General features: G+C 32.5%; 1 protein-coding gene across 1 annotated transcript; it reads right to left on the reverse strand.

Moving 5' to 3' along the window:
- Positions 1-782: 782 nt before the first annotated feature.
- On the reverse strand, positions 783-2,804 carry LOC139897360 (protein IQ-DOMAIN 10-like). Its single transcript, XM_071880055.1, has 5 exons — positions 2,730-2,804; positions 2,333-2,482; positions 1,511-1,723; positions 1,294-1,407; positions 783-1,208 (listed from the first exon to the last, which is right to left on the reverse strand). The coding sequence occupies exons 1-5, from the start codon at positions 2,802-2,804 to the stop codon at positions 903-905; spliced, it is 858 nt and encodes a 285-aa protein (XP_071736156.1). The 3' UTR covers positions 783-902.
- Positions 2,805-26,198: the final 23,394 nt, after the last annotated feature.

Raw genomic sequence — 26,198 nt, forward strand, 5'->3', positions numbered from 1 at the left:
AAATTTCCGGGTTGTCATATCTGGTGACGCCGAACTGAAAACCCGATTCAGTGAGTTTCATTGAAGTGAAGAACGTTAAGGGCTATTTGTTTCATTGAAGTGAAGGGTATATGGTTCAGTGAATGAAGTATGATGATGAAGGATATTTGGATTACTCATTTTTTCAGATATGTTAGAATGGATCAGTGTTCATTTTTTAATTAATTTTGTAGAACGAAATTTAATTTTGTAAATGGATTTTGTAATAGAGAATAAAAATTTAGATGAGATGAATGTGTTGAATTTCATTTTAATTCAGTGATGAAGTGATGAAGATGTTAACTTTTAATTTTTTATAACTTATTGTTTCACTTATTGTTTCAGTGAGTTTGGGTTTGAAGATGAGGTAAAAATTGTTTAAATGTAACCGAGGTAACTAACGGTTGTTATGTTGAGGGACTAACTTCGTCAAAAAATAGGAGTTTTGAAAGTTGGATGCATACAATAGTACATATTTGAAAGTTGAATGCATACAATAGGAGTTTTGAAAGTTTGATGGATACAATAGGAATTTAGTTAAAGTTCAATGCATTTTCATATACTTTTCCCATATCATTCCCGAATTGAATTAGTACAAATAGAATTTACAATTTACCATTCATCACAATTCCTTTAGGTAATTCTTCAAAAGTAATATGGACACCAATGTACATTTCAACCCATAGTTATTATTCATTTATTTACAAAATAAAAAATTACAAATAAGTTAAAAGTACATTGCAAATTATTTATTAAATCCAGACACTATTTTTACCATTTCAGTGCAATAACACAACTCTGTCAAAATCACACCACAATCAAAAGAATGTAAATTTCAAACCATTTTTCCTATATTCTTTGCACCATAATTTAACCAACTCCGGTTAGTTTGTTGCAACCTTTTCGACCTTTGTTTTCAAATCCTCAACTTTTTCAGCAGACCCATATGATAATCTTCTGTTACTTAATGTTTTCTTACCACTAGGCGAATTTTTTAGTGACTTTGACTTTTTTGGTGATGGTGATTTCTTGTTTGTTGGACTGTTGACTTTCTTTGGTGTGGACCCTACTAGAGCTCGGTTTTCCCATGGTCGAGCAGCAATCCATCTCTCGGTCCAACTCCAAGCCCAATTAGACGTGGCAATATTGGAATCACCGGGTCCTAATTTTGAATTTGAATGTGCTCTCCACTGCAAATTTATGAAAAGTCGACTTTCCGTTTACTTGAAAATAGTCAACGGTTAATGGCGCTATGATAGTGTGATTTTAGTTTACCTGATGTGAGAAGGCGTACGCCATTGCTCTCTCACGCTTTACAGCCGCTTCTTCTCTTCGTTTTATCCGTGCCAGAGCCTCAACCATTGTATGAGAATTACCACTCCACTCCACCTACGTAAATTTGGAACAAAACAACATCAGTCAAGTTTGACTTTTAAGCTCAAAGACTTTGAATTTTAAAGTCAAACACACTTTTTACCTCTAGATCATGGGCCTTAGCATCAAGCTTTAACTGATTCTCGAGCTTCTTTTGGTTGATCCCGTTTTCTTCTGCCATAGCGAGCCTGCGGGTTCTTATGTGGGCTTGTATTTTGCTCCATGATTGAAGATTCTTTAATGTATTTGAAGTTTGATTCTTGCCAAACTTTCCCTCCATAAGCGTCTGTAATCTTTCTACGCGTTTCAAATTGCATAAAAACTTTCTTGCCTGAAAATATTACATCAAAATATGGATATTACAAGATTGCCCAATATTCTTATCACTAATCCTGGTTCGCTTATTCGCATTGTTGTAAAATACCCTCCCTGATTATTCATGATTAAACCCCATGTACTCATTTTTAAGAACATACTCATCCGGTTTTTCAAATTCGTTTAGTTAATCGGTCAACGTCGGTTATTGAGTCAAAATCGGATTTATTGGTCAAAGTCGGTCAAAGTCAAAATTTGGTCAACATTTTAATACGAGAATTTTAGAGTTTTTGAGCAAATGAACGATTATGCTTATGTTTTTAGACAATTATGTTAAAAGTTTATGTTTATAGTTTTCTTTCATATTCACACATATAATTATGAGTTCTATTATTTAGATCTATAAAAAATCCAATCCGATTAATCCCCAATCAATCCCCGAGTTGTCAATTACTCTCTTCAAAGTCCCGACCGAGTAGTGAATTTTGCAACCTTGCTTACATGATACTTTAGACTTCAATCAACTTGAAATTAGTCAAACACCTCAACTAAACGAAGCACAGAGTAAAATGTTGCAGAATGGAAATATTTTGCAAACATGATCCTTACTGATGTTGTTATATACCTTAAACCCCCTGAATGCACTTTGAATTCGTAATGCCGCTACATCTTCAGTAAGCGAACCAACATTAACTTTCTTGTTAATATTATTTGTTTGTTCCTCCGTAAAGCAAGATTTAAAACTAAAAACATTTGTTTCAAGTAGTGAACATTCCTGCAAACGTAGTGCTGTCAGATGTATATTGCCATAACACACACACACACACATACATATATATAGATATATAAAAACTGATAGATGTTAATATTCTTTAATTCATATACAGTGCCACTGATGTTGTAACTTGTATAAGCATAGTAATAAGATAATACTATGCTAGTAGTAATGATAATACACGCATTTCTCATAGTTAAATTAATGTATTTATTTTGTGTATAAAACAATGTGATGAAGTGCATACCTTCATTTTGTTTGATTTCTGTTTGCTGGCTTTATTTTTGCTGATTATATTCTTCATCCAATCACCAGATCCCATCGTTGACGATACAATTTATATATGCTGTACCTGAAGAAAATGTTTCAAAAATTTGAAACAGCATATACATTTTTAACAAGTTTTCTTCTTTTAGCGCGCAATTATAACATAATATTGATGCTACTGGATTTGGTAACAGATTTCCCATTTTCTTCGATTAAGGTATTTTCTACATATGTAACATGTAATCTTTTTAACTCTAGTGTACTCCTTACATTAAAGAAAGATTAATACTCCAAAACAAGACATTAAAACAACATTTGCATCAGATTTCTTAATTAAGGATGTGTTTTTTAAAACATAATGATAATAATTTAATGATTTGATTGAGCCTCATTTAAAAAAAAAAAAAAAAAAAAAAAAAAAAAATGACAATACCATGTTTCCTTGTTATTATGAATCAACACTCTAAATGATGTAAAATTGCAATATTAACCTTTTGAATGAATAAATATATATATATATATATATATATATATATATATATATATATATATATATATATATATCATTATATCATATCATTCTTAATGAAAATAAAACAATAAATATAAAATATAATTGTTTGATAAGCGTTCTGCACCATACGAGTATAATTTAAGGAATGTATTAAAAAATAAAGGTGTTTAGTGATTGTAAGATAATGTCAACTCCCGACAGCAAGGATCTTTGTTTTCATTCTACACCACTTGTCATTCAAAGTTACAAACAAACTCTGAATGCCAGACAATTCAACATTCAACGTTGAATTATTTTCAATCAACACAACCTAAAGGTCAAAATACCATACATATACTCTGTAAACTGAAGTCAGATACTCATAACTTTAGGTTAGCAATCATAATAAGAAGACAGAAACAAGAAATGCGTGAAGTTAGCTAGAGATCTAAGCAAGAAAAGTAGCAGCAAGAGTGGTCAAATTGCTCAAAAGTCAACGCATCAAACACTTAAGTAACTGAATGAAATCATAATAATTGAGAATGAAAAAACAATAATGGAGATGTGGGTACTGAAAGGAAGTACATACCAGAGTAGAAAGGTTTAAAATTTGCAAAACCCACAAGAGTTCTTGAAAGAATGAGGAAAATGAAGTGACGAAATGTGCATAAATAGGAAACATTAATCAAGAAAGAACAAAAAGGTGGGTGTGCTAGAAACTGTCGATATCTTTGCCATGGCCCACACTGTTAACCTGCCACAAAAGCTTTAAATTTTCTGTCTATAATGACATCTCCTTTGTCTCCTTATTAAATTTAAAGGATTCTTTTTCCTAATTTAATTATTTAACTAAACCTTTCAGATAGCAAAGTGGTTTCGATGTTGAATTATTTGTAAGAGGTTGCGGGTTTAAAATTTGAGGTGGCTAAGGATGATTTGGAAAATGGCCACAAATTGTTTCGAATAGATTGCGTACATTAGAGTTGAAAATACTTACTTTTCTTAGTAACTTGGAAATAGAAAACCTCATTACTTAAGTATTTATTTTATATTATTAGTGGATGAGGTTTGATTTCCTTGTTAGAGGTTTCATACAAACTTCACTACTTGTATATTTTGGAGTGATCAATTAAAAGATTGAAAATGATTACTCGATAGCTCGGTTAAATCACGTACATTTTAGTATCTGAATAGTACTAGCCTAAAGTAGAGAAACGCGTGATTTTAAGATTTTGTGGTCTGATATAGTAAAAAATGGAGTGCAATTTTGCTTTCCTTTACATTCGTAACTATAAAATCATTAATGGATATTGATCACGATAGGTTACTAGTAGACTTGTCTTGATAAGAATTAATACATTCCAAATGTAATTTGATTAAATTATTTTCTTTAGTAACCTTGTTGTAGTTCAAGGGATGGTGGTCTGACACTTTTTGTTAGAGGTCGGGAGTTTGACTCCCGGGAACTACAACATTGCACAAAGGTTATTCCCTAACCTTGAACTACAACATTGTGGGGGCAGCGTGAGGGTGGGTTTTATCGGCCATGCCCTCGGAATGGTCCAGGTTTTCTTCGGAGTAGCACTTGAGGGTGAGTTATGCAACTGCGGGAGATGATCATGGGGGTGGTTTGTTCCCGTAGGTGATCTCAAACTGCTGTTAAAAATATTTAATTCCTTTAGTATATTTTTGCAAGTAAAATATTGTATTTTTTATTTAATCAATAAATAATAAATACTAAACTTCAAAATAAAAAAATTATTATCTTTTATCTTTTAAAAAAATTATTAGCCACCTCTACTTATTATTATTATTTTTTGAATAGCGATTTTTTGGCATCAGTAGATTATTTATTTCAACTACCCTCATCATTTGCACGTTTCACACACGTTCGGGCGGAAACCCGAACCCGATAGAGGGTACCTGGGAACACATCCATTCGGGCAGTGTTCCTGGGTAGAGGTCCGTGAACGAATCCGGTAAAACCTCCCTATAGGGTCAATATATACCACCATTATTGGTGTTCAATTGTTTTAAAGAAAATCATGTCATCCTTAAAGATCGAACCCATGACCTATCTCTATCCCATGATACAAAGTACATGGGGTGAACCGTTGAACTATGCTATCAAGTTCATTAGTCTACTTATTAGTAGTATAAGTAATTTTGACAGTTTGTGGATCTACATATTATCAATGAACGTACAAGACTTCTTATTAAGTATTTCAAATAGATGAAAATTCAACATTCCAGTTAGAAAAGAAAGGTGACAAGAAGCAGAAGAAAATGAACTAGAGTGGTTACACCAACAAGCAAACATATAATTGATAATCATTGGGATGCATTGATTAACAAAAAGAACTGTGCAAAGAATCTTAATTATCATTATTGGTGACACACAGATATAAGTTTCAATAACATATATTACTTTTTGCATGCTTCAAATGAAATAATAAATTACAGATTTTTAATAAAGTTGTGATTACCTTTAATTCAATGGTAATGTGTTTTAAATTTACCTATTTTAAACTTTTACAAAGATTAGTACATCAATTGTAGTATTTATTATTGAGTTCTTGTATAAACCTATTTATCAAAAAATGGAGTTAAAATTATGCAAGTACGATACTTCCTTCGTCTCATATTAATAATTCAGTATTTCATTTTGGAATGTCCTAAACTAATAGTCCACTTTCATAAATAAAAAAGAATAAGAAGCTTAAGTTCTATTATGCTCTTAATGTATGTAGATATGATTAAAGGATAAAGAAAATGTAAAGGTAAAACTGAAAAGTAAACAGAAAGTACAGTATTTTTATGACATTCCTTAAACTGTGTATTTTTTGTATGTGAACTATTAATATGAGACGAATGAAAGTATTAAATTAAATATCACACTAAATCATAATGATTAGTTGATTAGTTGATAGATAGGAGGATAGGAACAAGAGGAAGGGAGCGCTATATGTGACTGGTTGGTATGGACACAAGCATCTTTCTTGGTGGTTTTATCAATGATTAGAGGAGGATTATTTAAATATAATAAAGAAATTTAGTTCACATTATTTTGATGGGATTTAGTATAAGATACATCGGGTGATCTCAATCGCTGTTAAAAAAAAAAAAAAAAAAAGGCTATTTGCTTAGGGTACCGAGGAGGCCTCAAATCATGAGATTGTATGTTAAAGTTAAGTGGTAAATATACGTATATATACAAGGAAAATTGCGTATATTCATTATTGGGGGGTGTATGAGTTCATCAGATCTCTAAACAAATGTAGTTGTGTTATATTTCAGTAGGCTTATAACTATCTTTAGTGGTCTGGTTTAATATATTCAAATTGAAAGAACCAATAAAAGAGAGATGTGTTGTAGAAGATATAGGAGAGAAAGAGGTTGAAGAGGTGTGATGTATTTAATGTATATGTGTGTTTTTGTAACTTACATTATGCACATATATATAGTACAAATTTTACTATCCATATTTGACTAATTACCATCCATATTTAACTACTAAATTTACAACACTCCCCCTTGGATGGTAATTTTTTTAAAGAGCAATTAATACTGCCTCGTTAAAAACCTTGCTAAAGAAAACTCAGTGGGATAAAACTTTAGCTAAGGGAAAAAGAGTGCAGCATAGAGTTAACTCCCCCTCAAGTAGACAACGCTGAGTCGTCACATCTTTTGAACTTGCCTCATGCCAATATTGTGAACGTATGTTTTGAAAACAGCGATTGACGGTGCTTTGGTATAAAGATCAGCAGAGTTGTTGATTGAACGTATCTCATTTTAATCTGGTTGTCTTTTACGAGATCTTGAGTATATGAGAAGAATCTGAGGTTTTCATCTGAAACTGTATCATCTAAATCTTTTATGTACAAGTTTGACCCATGTGATTTGTCTACAGTCTCCTTCATGGTTTGCTCAAACTGTTGTTTCAATTCCTATTCCCTTTCAGTCTTTTTCTGAGCCTTACCAATATACCATTCTTTTCCATCAAACTTATGACCGTTAAGACCGTTTATAGCTTTAGCGACTCGTCAGCATTTATGTTTTGTTCTGTCATTTTTGATACTCTTCTTTCATTTGTACTATGTAAGCTGTATTATCTTCATAGATAGTTGTTGGGCTTTTATAGCGTTCTAGTCCACAAGAATCAATAATGATTTGTATCATTGATCTTAACTAAAATCATTCCCGAGTAGCTTCATGTAACGCAATCACTTCGGCATGATTTGATGATGTTGCAACAAGTGTTTGTTTTGAGAACGTCATGATATTGCGGTGCCTCCATTTAGGAATACATATCCAGTTTGAGATTTAGCTTTATGTAGATCAGATAAATAATCTGCATCTGTATAACCAAACAAATCTGGTTTCGAGTTGTTAGAATAAAATAATTATAAATCAGCAGTTCCCCGAAGGTATCAAACTATTTGTTTGATCCCATTCCAATGTCTTTTGGTAGGGGCTGAGCTGAACCTTGTCAACAAATTAACTGCAAAAGAAATGTCAGATCTTGTATAATTTGTAAGATACATAAGAGCCCCAATTGCACTAAAATATGGAACTTCTGAACCAAGAAGATCTTCATGATCTTCTAGAGGATGAAATGGATTAGTATCAATATTAAGATCTAACAACCATATGAGTGCTTAATGGTTTTTGTCTTGTCCATATTAAAATATTTTAAAATCTTTTCGGTATAAGTTGTTTGATGTATAAGTAAGTCATTTGTTATATGCTCAATATGTAAATCAACGTAATACATGATTTTTTTTTTATTTTAAAATCTTTCTTTAGAAGTTGAATGGCTTCATAGATTTCTTTATTTAAGATAATTGATATAAACAGCTATGATCACATATCCGAACATTGTTTTTATAAAACACACGTGCAAATAAGTTTATATGTATACCCTTTTCTTATCAAGTAGTAATTTAATCGATTATACCACATACGTCCCGATTGTATAAACCCATTTAGAAATCTTTGTGATTTAATGGAATATATTCCATTGGGTTTTGCATTAGATGCTTATGATACCTTAACCCTTCAGGTATATTCATATATATATATCATTATTAAGTGATCCATACAGATAAGTAGTAACAACATCCATGAGATGCATTTAAATAACTACCAGGTTGATTAAGTATCTAATAAGTAATTGTATTCATTATAGGAGGATAAGTTTTTCTCCTAATTCATTTCTGGTCTTTGTGGGAAATCTTGAGTTACAAGTCAAGTTTTGCCTTGTAACTTCATTTGCACATTTCTTTTCGGATAAAAATTCATTTGTATCCCATTGTTTCACATCTTTAAAAGTGATAACGATTGATCCAAAAACTTTTCTTTTATTGAGCGATTCTAATTCAGCTCGTATTACTCCTTTCCGTTGAGTTCAATCACGTCTATTTTGATATTCAATGACAGATTTTGGTTCCAGATCATCATCTTTATTCATGATGTCATTGTAACATTATATGAAAATATCTCATCAAGATTTTTCATTTCATTTCAGTTTCATAATATTGCATAATTTATTGCAATTTATGTATTTACATTTATCAATATCCTCTGCAGAAGGAGTATTGATTTGTGGTTCTTCTTGAACACTTTCTTTTACCTCATTATCAGCTGATTTTCTTTTTCGAGCATTTTTATCTTTGGAACCAATTGGTCTCCCACGTTTCTGCCGTAGCAAAGACTCATAAGTGACATTATTGCCAGCTTTTGTAATTTCAATTCTAGCTGAAGCATTTACTGCTGGTATATATGATTTAGTCACTTATTTTTTGTATCTTTAAATGCATAAAGTAATTAATTTGCAAGTTCTTGCATATGCATTATATTTGAACTTTCTTTTCGCATTCTTTTGTGCGATGATCAATATTCCTTAATTGATGTTCACACCATGAAACATCATTTTATTTATATTTCATTTTCCCCCTAATATAGGGAACAATGTTTCATTAAAGTGACATTCGACAAAACTTGCTGTAAAAACATCACCCGTCATGGGTTCAATATATCTTATGATTGAAGATGTTTCATATCTAACATATATTTCAATCCTTCTTTGAGGAACCATTTGTTGTGATTGTTCAATTAAAAATACACTGCACAACCAAATGTTCTAAGATGGAAAATATTCGGTCTCCACCAAAATTAAGTTGGTAATGGAGAATATTTATAACTTGCACTTGATTTAATGTGAATTAATGTCACATCATGTAAATTTACATGTCCCCATATAAATATTGAGAGTTTTGTACTCATTTCTAATTGTCTAGTTATTAGCTGTAAGCGTTTATCTATTGATTCAGCTAAACCAATTTTGTGTATGCACATGAGCAACTGGATGTTCAACAATAATCCTTGTAGACATATAATAATCATTAAAAGCTTGAGATGTTAACTCACCAGCATTATCAAGTCTCATCCTTTTAATGGTGTAATCAGAATAATGTGTTCTTAATTTAATAATTTGTGCAAGAAACTTTGCAAATGCCATATTACGGCTTGATAACACACAAACATGAGACCATGTGTTAGATGCGTCTATTAGAAAAATGGTCCACATGATGGATGAATTGGTCCATATATATACCCTTGAATTCTTTCAAGAAACATTGGTGATTATTTCTCAATGTGCTTTTCATTAATCGCCATATGTGCTTTTCATTAATCACCATATGTGTTTTTCGTTAATCACTATATGTGCTTTTCATTAATCACTATATGTGCTTTTCATTAATCACCATATGTGATTTTCATTAATCACCATATGTGCTTTTCATCATATATCATTTTCACCATATGCGCTTTTAATCATATGTGCTGCGCTTTTCGTCATATGCACTTTTTATTATATGCGCTGCGCTTTTCATCGTATGCGTTTTTTATCATATGCGCTTTTAATCATATGCGCTGCGCTTTTCATCATATGCGCTTTTTATCATATGCGCTTTTAATCCTATGCGCTGCGCTTTTCATCATATGCGCTTTTTATCATATGCGCTTTTCGGTGCTACATAGATATTTCTCATTTTCGATTATCATTGACTGATAATCATATCCATTATGATATATATCAGAGAAACTTAACAAATTTCTCTTTGATTTGGGAGAAAACAAGACATTGTTTACCAAAAAATTCGTACCATTTGGTAATATGAAATTTTGCCTTTTTCGTTCCTTATATCAAGTTTGCAAGAGCTGATATAGTATTTATAATTCCTTCATTTGATTTAAATCAATGAAATATTTCTTAGATTTGATCATAGTGTGTATGTTACTACTATCTGCAATACATAGGTCTTTACCATTTAATTGATGTTGTATTTCAGCAGGATTCATACTAAAACTTCAAATAAGATAAGCAAATAATGAGTTATATTTCAGCAAGATAATCAAATTATATTACCTGCAAACAAGTTATAATCTGAAGTACATAAAAGATAACACTTAATAAAACATATGCGTTATGGTCTAAAACCATTTATTTATGAGTGATACATAAAAAAAAAAACTAGGCATCTTAGAAAATTCAAACCATTCAAGTCTCAAGGTAGCTCAGGGTTAATTTAATCAAGATTTGTCAACAGATTCACTCTCGTTTTCTTTTTCTTTTGGGACTTATTTGTAGAGCTAAACAAGATGTTCATGTATTCAAGAAATACTAGACTGATGATCCACGTTACCAGATCATTAATAAGAATCTCCGGAATTCTTATAAGAGCGTCTACTAATATCTTTAATTTTATTCTTTCATGGATCACCGTTATTTTTTTTTTTTTTTGATAATTAATATTGTATTTATCTTTGAGTATTTTCCATAATACACTTGGATTTTCGATCATATAATATGTAGATTCTAAGGACTCGTCAATATGTTTGCTAAGAAAAATACTTACTATTGCTTTCTCTTGTTCGGAATAATTGTTATTTTCATTCATGGTTTCTAAAATACCGTTTGATTCGAGATGTTTTTCTACATTCATAACCCATGTTAAGTAGTTGTTCCCACTTGTTCTAAATGAGCAAATTTAAGCCTTTTCAAATTCGACATTTTCTATTATCAAAAAGATGAATAACATAAATCATAATCATAATCAACTTCTATTCATAGACAAATAATAAAATAAAATTAGAATCATTTTAAATTCATAAGTAGCAAACAACAGAATAATGGTATGATTACAAATAATAAAACCACAAGGGCAGAATAGAATATAGGTTCACCCGGTGGTATATTAGCAACAATGATGATAGTTAATATGACCAATACAATAGGAAAAATTATCCTTGTGTGAATCATTTTTACAAAAACTTTTTGAGAGTAGTAATCTGAAAAATGAAGATTGATTTGTGAAAATGTGAAAACGGAGATGTTTATTTTATATTTGAAAAATATAGTTGTTGTAACGTCGTCAGTTGACGTTAACAACCGTTATGTATATATGACCGTTGTAACGTCGTTAGTTGACGTTAACGAATAAAGTCACTATATCAAAACGCGTATGAGTAATATAAAGGACAAGATTTTTTTTTCTTATTTTAACTTTTAAGATATACTTTTAATAAAAATACAAACTACTTTTTCTTATTTTAACTTTTAAGATTTACTTTTAATAAAAATACAAACTACTTTTTCTTATTTTAACTTTTAAGATTTACTTTTAATAAAAATACAAACTACTTTTTCTTATTTTAACTTTTAAGATTTACTTTTAATAAAAATACAGACTACTTTTTCTTATTTTAACTTTTAAGATTTACTTTTAATAAAAATACAAACTACTTTTTCTTATTTTAACTTTTAAGATTTACTTTTAATAAAAATACAAACTATTTTTTCTTATTTTAACTTTTAAGATTTACTTTTAATAATAAACATTAGTATGCATGAAATAAATAATGATTAATTGCATAAGTAATCATAAATGTTAGATAACATATAAAGACCCCATCGTATTCGTATTGATCGGAATTAATCTCGACCCATGGTACCGTGTTTTCAAATGACGTGTTGCGTACATAAAGTACCGTGTTGTCAAATGACGTGTTGCGTACAATCATGAGGTCTTATTAACATAAATATAAATGTTAGTGAAGTTAATAAGAGTTAGATTACAGAAAATATAATTCAGGCGGTATAACCGACCATATATAACTTAAATAACATAAATATAAATGTTAGTGAAGTTAATAAAAGTTAGATAATTTCTTACCCTGATTAGTGACGTGTGCTTGCTTAGATAAACCTTGATTATACGGAACACTTCGTGCTGATAACGTGTTATATTTCAGTAGGCTTATAACTACCTTTAGTGGCCTGGTTCAATATATTCAAATTGAAAGAACCAATAAAAGAGAGATGTGTTGTAGAAGATATAGGAGAGAAAGAGGTTGAAGAGGTGTGATGTATTTAATGTATATGTGTGTTTTTGTAACTTACATTATGCACATATATATAGTACAAATTTTACTATCCATATTTGACTAATTACCATCCATATTTAACTACTAAATTTACAACAAGTTGAATGTTTTTTTTTTTTTTTTGCAAAATGATCAATAATTATATGCAACACAAGGTGCGTTTGATAAGATAAACTAGATTTATGAGCCCGTCCGTTGAACGGGTACTTATCCGAAAAATTATGTACTTTTTTCGAACATTTTCTAAATAAAAGGTGTACGTATAATTTGAAGAGGACAAAGAATAAATATAACTAAAACGTTTCAAATATGTTTATCCTAACACAAGTTTTCGTTAATGTTAACTAAAAATATTTAAAAGATAAAAAAGCACGTTCCTTGTACTTGTACTTGAATAAGCAGTTTGTATCTGGCTTTAGTCGATTTTCTTGTTTGAATTGCTTGAATCCATAAGACACACAGATGTTTTGTTTTTTCTTCGACTTCTCTTGTTTCAACCTCCACTTGTACTTTCGTTTATCCATATTGAAGCAGGACACTTTTTTACCACTATGTAGACCAAGTAGTAACATCAATTTGTTTGGAAGACGCTACAAAAAAATAAAAGAGTTATATAAATTTATAATAATGCACAATATTGAACTTTATTTCATTAATTAGCAATATTATCATATAGTAGTAGATGCGATAAATACTTTAGTCATTAATAGCCTCATTTTATAATTTAAAAATGATAATATATTAGACTTCAACACATTACTGCTAAGTATGAAAATTTCAGAATTTCATGCATTCACTTCTTTTTGCAATAAATTTGGACGATCCATTTCAATTTGGACGATCCATTTCAACAATCACACGATTTAATAACCACGAATTTTCACACTCTATCCTTTAAGAGCTCGTGCGTTTCACGGAGATTTCTAATGAAACAAAATAGAAACCTTAAATGTTATATCAATTAACGATATTATAAAGATAGTCTCACAAGTATCGTTCTCCATGTTTCCTGAGAAAGAGGTTACCTTTTGACTTGGTTGTTAGATATCAAAGTAAGCATAATAACAATCATAATCAATGTAACATAATCATTATTATAATAAATAAAATCATTGTGTGAGTGTATGAGGCAACTATAAAAAGATTAAAGAGTAATAGATTAAGCACATACCCTCGTTATGATAAGCTTATGTGCCCGATGTTGATAACATTCATGTTTTGACCCATAACGCAACGTGTATGACCTACTCATTTTGACACCTCAGTTGTGAAATGTAACAAATTACACAGAAGTAATAAACAACCAGCTTTTTCCTAGTTAAACCTGAAATGTCATAAAAAAAAAGAAAAAAAAGAATGAATATAGTAATTAAAGATTCAAGACCTACCTTAGAAAATGCTGATCCACCTGAAAAGCAATTAAAAAGAATGAATATACTAATCGTGTAAAATTAGTTAAATAATATAGATATAGTTTTATAGTCTATAAAAATAATACACCAATAAAAGTAAAAGATTACATTACAAATGGAACAATATAGTTTTACAGCCTATGCATTATGCATGCAACACATGACTATTAAAACAATTTGACACCAACTATTTAAAAATGGTCCATACGACCATTTGACAAAAGTTACTGTCACTCTTTGTGTGAAACCGTGTGGAATGTCTTCACCCATTAAGCTCAATGAAGGAGTCCTCAAAAACACAAGTGTACATTGAACCTTCAAAGTGCAAACAGGCCTGAATCTCACCCAATTATTCCAAAATTTCACCTGATTTCACAAATAAACAAACAAACAAACAATACACATATCAAATAAAAATTTAGTATACGATCTCGACTTATTTTGGGTTGTGTTATTGTGTTCAATCATGTCAAAAGTGCACCTATACTGGATGTAAACTTCCTAATTCATTTTGCTTTGAAATTAAATAGGTTAAAAAATAATGTGCAAGTTCCATTATATTTAATACTCTTGTTTTCTCAAGATGAATATCTTTTGAGTGTAATAGGTGTTTTGGGTTAACCAAAACATTTTCACATGCACCAATAAACACTACAGTATTTATTTTGACTCATATAGAAAGAGATATAGACCATACGACGGCCACATCAAATGGAGCTAAAATGTAAGTAACCTTAGCTCTTTTTCGGTCACTGAATTATTTTAGGCCACATAAAACTACTGTGTGTATTTGACCCAAAACCATTACATGACTTGCCCAATATCCTATTTTCCCACCTATTTATAGAGAAAGATAAATTCACACTTATTACATGCACATGGGTAATCCTGACGATTAGTTGTATAACATCAGGGGATTTTAAAAAAGAAAAGAGCAATATTTAATGGTTAGGTTAGTTTTCATATAAAAAATACATACTTGGCACAACTCATGAATACAAAAAACATATATGGGTACCAATTGTTGACTATAACACTAATTTCGAGTCAAACCAACTCGTTTCTATATAGATTTACTCAATATTGACACAACAGTGATTTGAGCCATTATCGAACCCGTCCAAAAGCAAACCCTTAGCTCCCAGACTACCACGCATACACAACCTTACTCTACACTAATGTATATTATTGCCACATATATCTTTGGTTCTGGAACCATTTGGAACCAAAGAACAACTGTGGTTTTGGAACCACCTGGTGCTAGAGAATTTTGTTGTCAAAATGAATAAAAAAAACAAAATATAATACTAAATCCATATCAATTTAGACTTTTAAGAAAGCAATGGATCAAATTAAAAAGTTGAAAATAAATGATGAAAGAGACAAACTATGTGAAATGTCCCGTTCTTATTGATTAAAAACGTTCCATATTAATTGATTTCGTTGCGAGGTTTTGACCTCTATATGAGACGATTTTCAAAGACTGCATTCATTTTTAAAACAAACCATAACCTTTATTTCATAAATAAAGGTTTAAAAAGCTTTACGTAGATTATCAAATAATGATAATCTAAAATATCCTGTTTACACACGACCATTACATAATGGTTTACAATACAAATATGTTACATCGAAATCAGTTTCTTGAATGCCGTTTTTACACAATATCATACAAACATGGACTCCAAATCTTGTCCTTATTTTAGTATGCAACAGCGGAAGCTCTTAGTATTCACCTGAGAATAAACATGCTTTAAACGTCAACAAAAATGTTGGTGAGTTATAGGTTTAACCTATATATATCAAATCGTAACAATAGACCACAAGATTTCATATTTCAATACACATCCCATACATAGAGATAAAAATCATTCATATGGTGAACACCTGGTAACCGACATTAACAAGATGCATATATATAAGAATATCCCCATCATTCCGGGACACTCTTCGGATATGATATAAATTTCGAAGTACTAAAGCATCCAGTACTTTGGATGGGGTTTGTTAGGCCCAATAGATCTATCTTTAGAATTCGCGTCAATTAGGGTGTCTGTTCCCTAATTCTTAGATTACCAGACTTAATAAAAAGGGGCATATTCGATTTTGATAATTCAACCATAGAATGTAGTTTCACGTACTTGTGTCTATTTTGTAAATCATTTATAAAACCTGCATGTATTCTCATCCCAAAAATATTAGATTTTAAAAGTGGGACTATAACTCACTTTCACAGATTTTTACTTCGTCAGGAAGTAAGACTTGGCCACTGGTTGATTCACGAACCTATAACAATATATACATATATATCAAAGTATGTTCAAAATATATTTACAACACTTTTAATATATTTTGATGTTTAAAGTTTATTAAGTCAGCTGTCCTCGTTAGTAACCTACAACTAGTTGTTCACAGTTAGATGTACAGAAATAAATCGATAAATATTATCTTGAATCAATCCACGACCCAGTGTATACGTATCTCAGTATTGATCAAAACTCAAACTATATATATTTTGGAATCAACCTCAACCCTGTATAGCTACCTCCAACATTCACATATAGAGTGTCTATGGTTGTTCCGAAATATATATAGATGTGTCGACATGATAGGTCGAAACATTGTATACGTGTCTATGGTATCTCAAGATTATATAATATACAATACAAGTTAATTAAGTTATGGTTGGAATAGATTTGTTACCAATTTTCACGTAGCTAAAATGAGAAAAATTATCCAATCTTGTTTTACCCATAACTTCTTCATTTTAAATCCGTTTTGAGTGAATCAAATTGCTATGGTTTCATATTGAAATATATTTTATGAATCTAAACAGAAAAAGTATAGGTTTATAGTCGGAAAAATAAGTTACAAGTCGTTTTTGTAAAGGTAGTCATTTCAGTCGAAAGAACGACGTCTAGATGACCATTTTAGAAAACATACTTCCACTTTGAGTTTAACCATAATTTTTGGATATAGTTTCATGTTCATAATAAAAATCATTTTCCCAGAATAACAACTTTTAAATCAAAGTTTATCATAGTTTTTAATTAACTAATCCAAAACAGCCCGCGGTGTTACTACGATGGCGTAAATCCGGTTTTACGGTATTTTTCGTGTTTCCAGGTTTTAAATCATTAAGTTAGCATATCATATAGATATAGAACATGTGTTTAGTTGATTTTAAAAGTCAAGTTAGAAGGATTAACTTTTATTTGCGAACAAGTTTAGAATTAACTAAACTATGTTCTAGTGATTACAAGTTTAAACCTTCGAATAAGATAGCTTTATATGTATGAATCGAATGATGTTATGAACATAATTACTACCTCAAGTTCCTTGGATAAACCTACTGAAAATGAGAAAAATAGATCTAGCTTCAAAGGATCCTTGGGTGGCTTGAAAGTTCTTGAAGCAGAATCATGACACGAAAACAATTTCAAGTAAGATTTCCACTCGAAATAAGATTGTTATAGTTATAGAAATTGAATTAAAGTTTGAATATGATTATTACCTTGTATTAGAAAGATAACCTACTGTAAGTAACAAAGGTTTCTTGATCTTGGATGATTACTTGGAATGGATTTAGAAAACTTGGAAGTAAACTTGCAATCTTGGAAGTATTCTTGATCTTATGAAACTAGAACTTTTGGAATTTATGAAGAACACTTAGAACTTGAAAATAGAACTTGACAGAGATCAATTAGATGAAGAAAATTGAAGAATGAAAGTGTTTGTAGGTGTTTTTGGTCGTTGGTGTATGGATTAGATATAAAGGATATGTAATTTTGTTTTCATGTAAATAAGTCATGAATGATTACTCATATTTTTGTAATTTTATGAGATATTTCATGCTAGTTGCCAAATGATGGTTCCTACATGTGTTAGGTGACTCACATGGGCTGCTAAAAGCTGATCATTGGAGTGTATATACTAATAGTACATACATCTAAAAGCTGTGTATTGTACGAGTATGAATACGGGTGCGTACGAGTAGAATTGTTGATGAAACTGAACGAGGATGTAATTGTAAGCATTTTTGTTAAGTAGAAGTATTTTGATAAGTGTCTTGAACTCTTTAAAAAGTATATGAATACATGTTAAAACACTACATGTATATACATTTTAACTGAGTCGTTAAGTCATCGTTAGTCGTTACATGTAAATGTTGTTTTGAAACCTTTAGGTTAACGATCTTGTTGAATGTTGTTAACCCATTGTTTATTATAACAAATGAGATGTTAAATTGTTATATTATCATGATATTATGATATATAATATATCTTAGTATGATATATATACAGTTAAATGCCGTTACAACGATAATCGTTACATATATGTCTCGTTTCGAAATCATTAAGTTAGTAGTCTTATTTTTACATATGTATTTCATTGTTAATACACTTAATAATATATTTACTTATCATTTAACATAATTAACCAAGTGTATCAATATCTTAATATGATTCATATGTACCTAGTAAGACGTTGTTATAACGATAATCGTTATATATATCGTTTTCGAGTTTCTTAAATTAATAGTCTCATTTTTATGTATATAACTCATTGTTAAAATACCTAATGAGATACACACTTATAATAAAATCATGTTAACTATATATATAACCATATATATATGTCATCGTATAGTTTTTACAAGTTTTAACGTTCGTGAATCACCGGTCAACTTGGGTGGTCAATTGTCTATATGAAACCTATTTCAATTAATCAAGTCTTAACAAGTTTGATTGCTTAACATGTTGGAAACACTTAATCATGTAAATAACAATTTCATTTAATATATATATAAACATGGAAAAGTTCTGTTCACTACAGTACCTACCCGTTAAATAAATTTCGTCTCGAAATTTTAAGCAGTTGGAGGTGTTGACGTATCTTCTGGAAATAAATGCGGGTATTTCTTCTTCATCTGATCTTCACGCTCCCAGGTGAACTCGGGTCCTCTACGAGCATTCCATCGAACCTTGACAATCGGTATCTTGTTTTGTTTAAGTCTCTTAACCTCACGATCCATTATTTCGACGGGTTCTTTGATGAATTGGAGTTTTTCGTTGATTTGGATTTCATCTAACGAAATAGTGAGATCTTCTTTAGCAAAACATTTCTTCAAATTCGAGATGTGGAAAGTGTTATGTACAGCCGCGAGTTGTTGAGGTAACTCAAGTCGGTAAGCTACTGGTCCGACACGATCAATAATCTTGAATGGTCCAATATACCTTGGATTTAATTTCCCTCGTTTACCAAATCGAACAACGCCTTTCCAAGGTGCAACTTTAAGCATGACCATCTCTCCAATTTCAAATTCTATATCTTTTTTTTAATGTCAGCGTAGCTCTTTTGTCGACTCTGGGCGGTTTTCAATCTTTGTTGAATTTGGATGATTTTCTCGGTAGTTTCTTGTATTATCTCTGGACCTGTAATCTGTCTATCCCCCACTTCACTCCAAAAAATCGGAGACCTGCACTTTCTACCATAAAGTGCTTCAAACGGCGCCATCTCAATGCTTGAATGGTAGCTGTTGTTGTAGGAAAATTCTGCTAACGGTAGATGTCGATCCCAACTGTTTCCGAAATCAATAACACAAGATCGTAGCATGTTTTCAAGCGTTTGTATCGTCCTTTCGCTCTGCCCATCAGTTTATGGATGATAGGCAGTACTCATGTCTAGGCGAGTTCCCAATGCTTGCTGTAATGTCTGCCAGAATCTTGAAATAAATCTGCCATCCCTATCAGAGATAATAGAGATTGGTATTCCATGTCTGGAGACGACTTTCTTCAAATACAATCGTGCTAACTTCTACATCTTGTCATCTTCTCTTATTGGCAGAAAGTGTGCTGACTTGGTGAGACGATCAACTATTACCCAAATAGTATCATAACCACTTGCAGTCCTTGACAATTTAGTAATGAAATCCATGGTAATGTTTTCCCATTTCCATTCCGGGATTTCAGGTTGTTGTAGTAGACCTGATGGTTTCTGATGCTCAGCTTTGACCTTAGAACACGTCAAACATTCTCCTACGTATTTAGCAACATCGCCTTTCATACCCGGCCACCAAAAATGTTTCTTGAGATCCTTGTACATCTTCCCCGTTCCAGGATGTATTGAGTATCTGGTTTTCTGAGCTTCTCTAAGTACCATTTCTCTCATATCTCCAAATTTTGGTACCCAAATTCTTTCAGCCCTATACCGGGTTCCGTCTTCCCGAATATTAAGATGCTTCTCCGATCCTTTGGGTATTTCATCCTTTAATTTTCCCTCTTTTAAAACTCCTTGTTGTGCCTCCTTTATTTGAGTAGTAAGGTTAGTGTGAATCATTATATTCATAGATTTTACTCGAATGGGTTCTCTGTCCTTTCTGCTCAAGGCATCGGCTACCACATTTGCCTTCCCCGGGTGGTAACGAATCTCAAAGTCGTAATCATTCAATAATTCAATCCACCTACGCTGCCTCATATTCAGTTGTTTCTGATTAAATATGTGTTGAAGACTTTTGTGGTCGGTATATATAATACTTTTGACCCCATATAAGTAGTGCCTCCAAGTCTTTAATGCAAAAACAACCGCGCCTAATTCCAAATCATGCGTCGTATAATTTTGCTCGTGAATCTTCAATTGTCTAGACGCATAAGCAATCACCTTCGTCCGTTGCATTAATACACAACCGAAACCTTGCTTTGATGCGTCATAATAAATCACAAAATCTTCATTCCCTTCAGGCAATGACAATATAGGTGCCGCAGTTAGCTTTTTCTTCAATAATTGAAACGCCTTCTCTTGTTCATCCTTCCATTCAAATTTCTTCTCTTTATGCGTTAATGCAGTCAAGGATTTTGCTATTTTGGAGAAATCTTGGATGAATCTTCTGTAGTAACCCGCTAATCCTAAAAATTGACGTATATGCTTCGGAGTTTTTGGGATTTCCCACTTTTCAACGGTTTCGATCTTTACCGGGTCCACCTGGATACCTTCTTTGTTCACTATGTGACCGAGGAATTGAACTTCTTCCAACCAAAATGCACACTTTGAAAACTTAGCGTACAGTTTTTCTTTCCTCAATACTTCTAGCACTTTTCTCAAATGTTCTTCGTGCTCTTGATCATTCTTTGAGTAAATAAGTATGTCATCGATGAAAACAATGACAAACTTATCAAGATATGGCCCACACACTCAGTTCATAAGGTCCATGAACACAGCTGGTGCGTTAGTCAATCCAAACGGCATAACCATAAACTCGTAATGACCATAACGCGTCCTAAAAGCAGTTTTTGGAATATCATCCTCCTTTACTCGCATTTGATGATATCCAGAACGTAAATCGATCTTCGAATAAACCGACGAGCCTTGTAATTGATCAAATAAGTCGTCAATTCTCGGCAGTGGATAACGGTTTTTGATGGTAAGTTTGTTCAACTCTCTGTAGTCAATACACAACCTAAATGTACCATCCTTCTTCTTGACAAACAAAACAGGAGCTCCCCATGGTGATGTGCTTGGTCGAATGAAACCACGTTCTAATAGTTCTTGCAGTTGGCTTTGAAGTTCTTTCATATCGCTGGGTGCGAGTCTATAAGGAGCACGAGCTATTGGTGCAGCTCCTGGTACAAGATCTATTTGAAATTCAACAGATCGATGTGGAGGTTGTCCCGGTAATTCTTTCGAAAATACATCGGGAAATTCTTTTGCGACGGGAACATCATTGATGCTCTTTTCTTCAGTTTGTACTTTCTCGACGTGTGCTAGAACAGCGTAGCAACCTTTTCTTATTAGTTTTTGTGCCTTCAAATTACTAATAAGATGTAGCTTCATGTTGCCCTTTTCTCCGTACACCATTAAGGGTTCTCCTTCTTCTCGTACAATGCGAATTGCATTTTTATAACATACGATCTCTGCTTTCACCTTCTTCAGCCAGTCCATGCCAACTATTACATCAAAACTCCCTAACTCTACTGGTATCAAATCAATCTTAAATATTTCGCTACCCAGTTTAATTTCTCGATTCCGGCATATATTATCTGCTGAAATTAATTTACCGTTTGCTAATTCGAGTAAAAATTTACTATCCAACGGCGTCAATGGACAACTTAATTTAGCACAAAAATCTCTACTCATATAGCTTCTATCCGCACCCGAATCAAATAAAACGTAAGCAGATTTATTGTCAATAAGAAACGTACCTGTAACAAGCTCCGGGTCTTCCTGTGCCTCTGCCGCATTAATATTGAAAACTCTTCCGCGGCCTTGTCCATTCGTGTTCTCCTGGTTCGGGAACTTTCTAATAATGTGGCCCGGTTTTCCACATTTATAACAAACTACATTGGCATAACTTGCTCCGACACTACTTGCTCCGCCATTACTCGTTCCGACACCATTTGTTCCTTTCGTTCTCTTAACTCCTGGTCCGTAGACCTCACACTTCGCCGCGCTATGACCATTTCTTTTACACTTGTTGCAAAATTTGGTGCAGAACCCCGAGTGATACTTTTCACACCTTTGGCATAGCTGCTTCTGATTGTTGTTGTTGTTGCGGTTGTTATTATTGTTGGGATGATTGTTGTAGTAGTAGTAGTAGTAGTTGTTGTTGTTGTTGTTGTTGTTGTTGTTGGGCCGTTTGTTGTAGTTGCGATTGATGTTACGATTTTCGGGATAATTGTTGCGATTATTATTGTAATTGCTGTTGTTGTTGTTGTATTGGTGATTCTTATCACCGTTTTCCTCCCACTTTCTTTTGACTTGCTTCACATTGGCCTCTTCAGCCGTCTGTTCTTTAATTCTTTCCTCAATCTGGTTCACTAGTTTGTGAGCCATTCTACATGCCTGTTGTATGGAGGCGGGCTCGTGTGAACTTATATCTTCTTGGATTCTTTCCGGTAATCCTTTCACAAACGCGTCGATCTTCTCTTCCTCATCTTCGAACGCTCCCGGACACAATAGGCACAATTCTATGAATCGTCTTTCGTACGTGGTAATATCAAATCCTTGGGTTCGTAACCCTTTAAGTTTTGTCTTGAGCTTATTGACCTCGGTTCTGGGACGGTACTTCTCGTTCATCAAGTGCTTGAATGCTGACCACGGTAGTGCGTACGCATCATCTTGTCCCACTTGCTCTAGATAGGTATTCCACCATGTTAACGCAGAACCTGTGAAGGTATGCGTAGCGTACTTCACTTTGTCCTCTTCAGTACACTTACTTATGGCAAACACCTATTCGACCTTCTCGGTCCACCGTTTCAATCCGATCGGGCCTTCGGTTCCATCAAATTCCAAAGGTTTGCAGGCAGTGAATTCTTTGTAGGTGCATCCTACACGATTTCCTGTACTGCTAGATCCAAGGTTATTGTTGGTATGTAGCGCAGCCTGTACTGCGGCTATGTTTGAAGCTATAAAAGTACGGAATTCCTTTTCATTCATATTCACGGTGTGTCGAGTAGTCGGTGCCATTTCCTTCAAAATAGTCAAATGGAACAAGTTAATCATACAGAATATTAAGAGTAGTTAATAGTATTTCGTAGCATAATATGAACTCATTTATAAAAGCTTTTTCTTCATATTAGCGTTTTATAAGTTTAAATTCGGGTAGTACCTACCCGTTAAGTTCATACTTAGTAGCTAATATACAATTCAACTACTACAATTCTATATGAAAAACTGATTATAATAATATTTCGCGTTCAAACTTTTATACAATATTTTACAAACTTACAATACCGCTTATTTTACATATAGCATGAAATATAGCACACAATAACTTTGATACAAGATAGTTGTGAAGATAATTCTAGCTAGTACACAAGTCGTTCAGCAAAGGCAATAAAGACACGTAATTCATACGTCCAGAAACAAGTCATGCATTCTGGTTTTACTAGGACTACTTCCCATCCTTGGTCTTGTGGAACATAACCGTTAAGGCCGTTGATAAGACAGCGTGTTGTAACGTCGTCAAAGGGACGAGGGTTACATAATGACCAACAGTCTCGTAATAACCTAAAAACCTCATTTCTTACCCCAATTACCGACTCCGTCACTTGTGGGAATGTTTTGTTTAATAGTTGTAGCCCGATGTTCTTTTTCTCACTTTGGTGAGAAGCGAACATTACTAACCCGTAAGCATAGCATGCTTCTTTATGTTGCATGTTAGCCGCTTTTTCTAAATCATGAAGTCCTATATTCGGATACATTGAGTCAAAATAATTTCTTAACCCGTTGTGTAAAATAGCATTTGTGTTCCCCGCAATATATGCGTCAAAGTAAACACATCGTAACTTATGGGTTTCATAATGTGATATCCCCCATCTTTCAAATGAAAGTCTCTTATAAACCAAGACATTCTTGGAACGTTCTTCGAATGTCTTGCAAACAGATTTCGCCGTAAATAGTTGTGCCGAAGAATTCTGACCGACTCTAGACAAGATTTCATCAATCATGTCTCCGGATAGGTCTCTTAAAATATTGGGTTGTCTATCCATTTTGTATTTTTATACTGTAAAATAGACAAAAGTTAGATTCATAAAAAAAAATACTTATTAATACAAGCAATTTTTACATATATCATAAAGCATAAGGACACTATATTACATATATTACAGCACACGAATACAACTATCTTATTCCGACTCGCTCGTTTCTTCTTCTTCGGTTTTGGTTCGTTTTGCCAAGTTTCTAGGGATATATGATGTTCCCCTAATACGAGCTGTCTTTTTCCACAACGGTTTAGAAAAACTTGGTGGTTTAGAGGTTCCCGGGTCATTGTTACAACTTAAGTGCTTCGGGGGTTGACGATACATATAAAGTTCATCGGGGTTGGAATTAGATTTCTCTATTTTTATGCCCTTTCCCTTATTATTTTCTTTTGCCTTTTTAAATTCAGTTGGGGTAATTTCTATAACATCATCGGAATTCTCGTCGGAATTCGATTCATCGGAGAATTGGTAATCCTCCCAATATTTTGCTTCCTTGGCGGAAACACCATTGACCATAATTAACCTTGGTCGGTTGGTTGAGGATTTTCTTTTACTTAACCATTTTATTATTTCCCCCACCGGTTCTATTTCCTCCTCCGGTTCCTCCTCTTCCGGTTCTGATTCTTCTTCCGGTTCTGATTCTTCTTCCGGTTCTTCTTCGGGAACTTGTGAATCAGTCTAATATATATTCGACTCTTCGTTATTATTAGGTGAGTCAATGGGATTTGTGCTAGAGGTAGACATCTATCACACAATATCAAACATGTTAAGAGATTAATATATCACATAATATATACATGTTAATAATATATAATTACAAACAAAAATGTTAAGCAATCATTTTTAAAGAAAACACGGTCGAAGTCTAGACTCACTAATGCATCCTAACAAACTCGATAAGACACACTAATGCAAATTTTCTGGTTCTCTAAGACCAACGCTCGGATACCAACTGAAATGTCCCGTTCTTATTGATTAAAAACGTTCCATATTAATTGATTTCGTTGCGAGGTTTTGACCTCTATATGAGACGTTTTTCAAAGACTGCATTCATTTTTAAAATAAACCATAACCTTTATTTCATAAATAAAGGTTTAAAAAGCTTTACGTAGATTATCAAATAATGATAATCTAAAATATCCTGTTTACACACGACCATTAAATAATGGTTTACAATACAAATATGTTACATCGAAATCAGTTTCTTGAATGCAGTTTTTACACAATATCATACAAACATGGACTCCAAATCTTGTCCTTATTTTAGTATGCAACAGCGGAAGCTCTTAGTATTCACCTGAGAATAAACATGCTTTAAACGTCAACAAAAATGTTGGTGAGTTATAGGTTTAACCTACATATATCAAATCGTAACAATAGACCACAAGATTTCATATTTCAATACACACCCCATACATAGAGATAAAAATCATTCATATGGTGAACACCTGGTAACCAACATTAACAAGATGCATATATATAAGAATATCCCCATCATTCCGGGACACCCTTCGGATATGATATAAATTTTGAAGTACTAAAGCATCCGGTACTTTGGATGGGGTTTGTTAGGCCCAATAGATCTATCTTTAGGATTCGCGTCAATTAGGGTG

The sequence above is a fragment of the Rutidosis leptorrhynchoides genome, chromosome 3 (assembly GCF_046630445.1).
Source record: "Rutidosis leptorrhynchoides isolate AG116_Rl617_1_P2 chromosome 3, CSIRO_AGI_Rlap_v1, whole genome shotgun sequence".
Taxonomy (NCBI): Eukaryota; Viridiplantae; Streptophyta; class Magnoliopsida; order Asterales; family Asteraceae; genus Rutidosis; species Rutidosis leptorrhynchoides.

What these genes read in the sequence shown, in the direction of transcription:
- LOC139897360 (XM_071880055.1), bottom strand. Translation starts at nt 2,804, where the DNA reads ATGGGATCTGGTGATTGGATGAAGAATATAATCAGCAAAAATAAAGCC. An exon ending in AGAAATCAAACAAAATGAAG is followed by an intron (nt 2,483 to 2,729) that starts GTATGCACTTCA and finishes CTACGTTTGCAG; the next exon opens with GAATGTTCACTACTTGAAAC. An exon ending in GTGCATTCAGGGGGTTTAAG is followed by an intron (nt 1,724 to 2,332) that starts GTATATAACAAC and finishes TAATATTTTCAG; the next exon opens with GCAAGAAAGTTTTTATGCAA.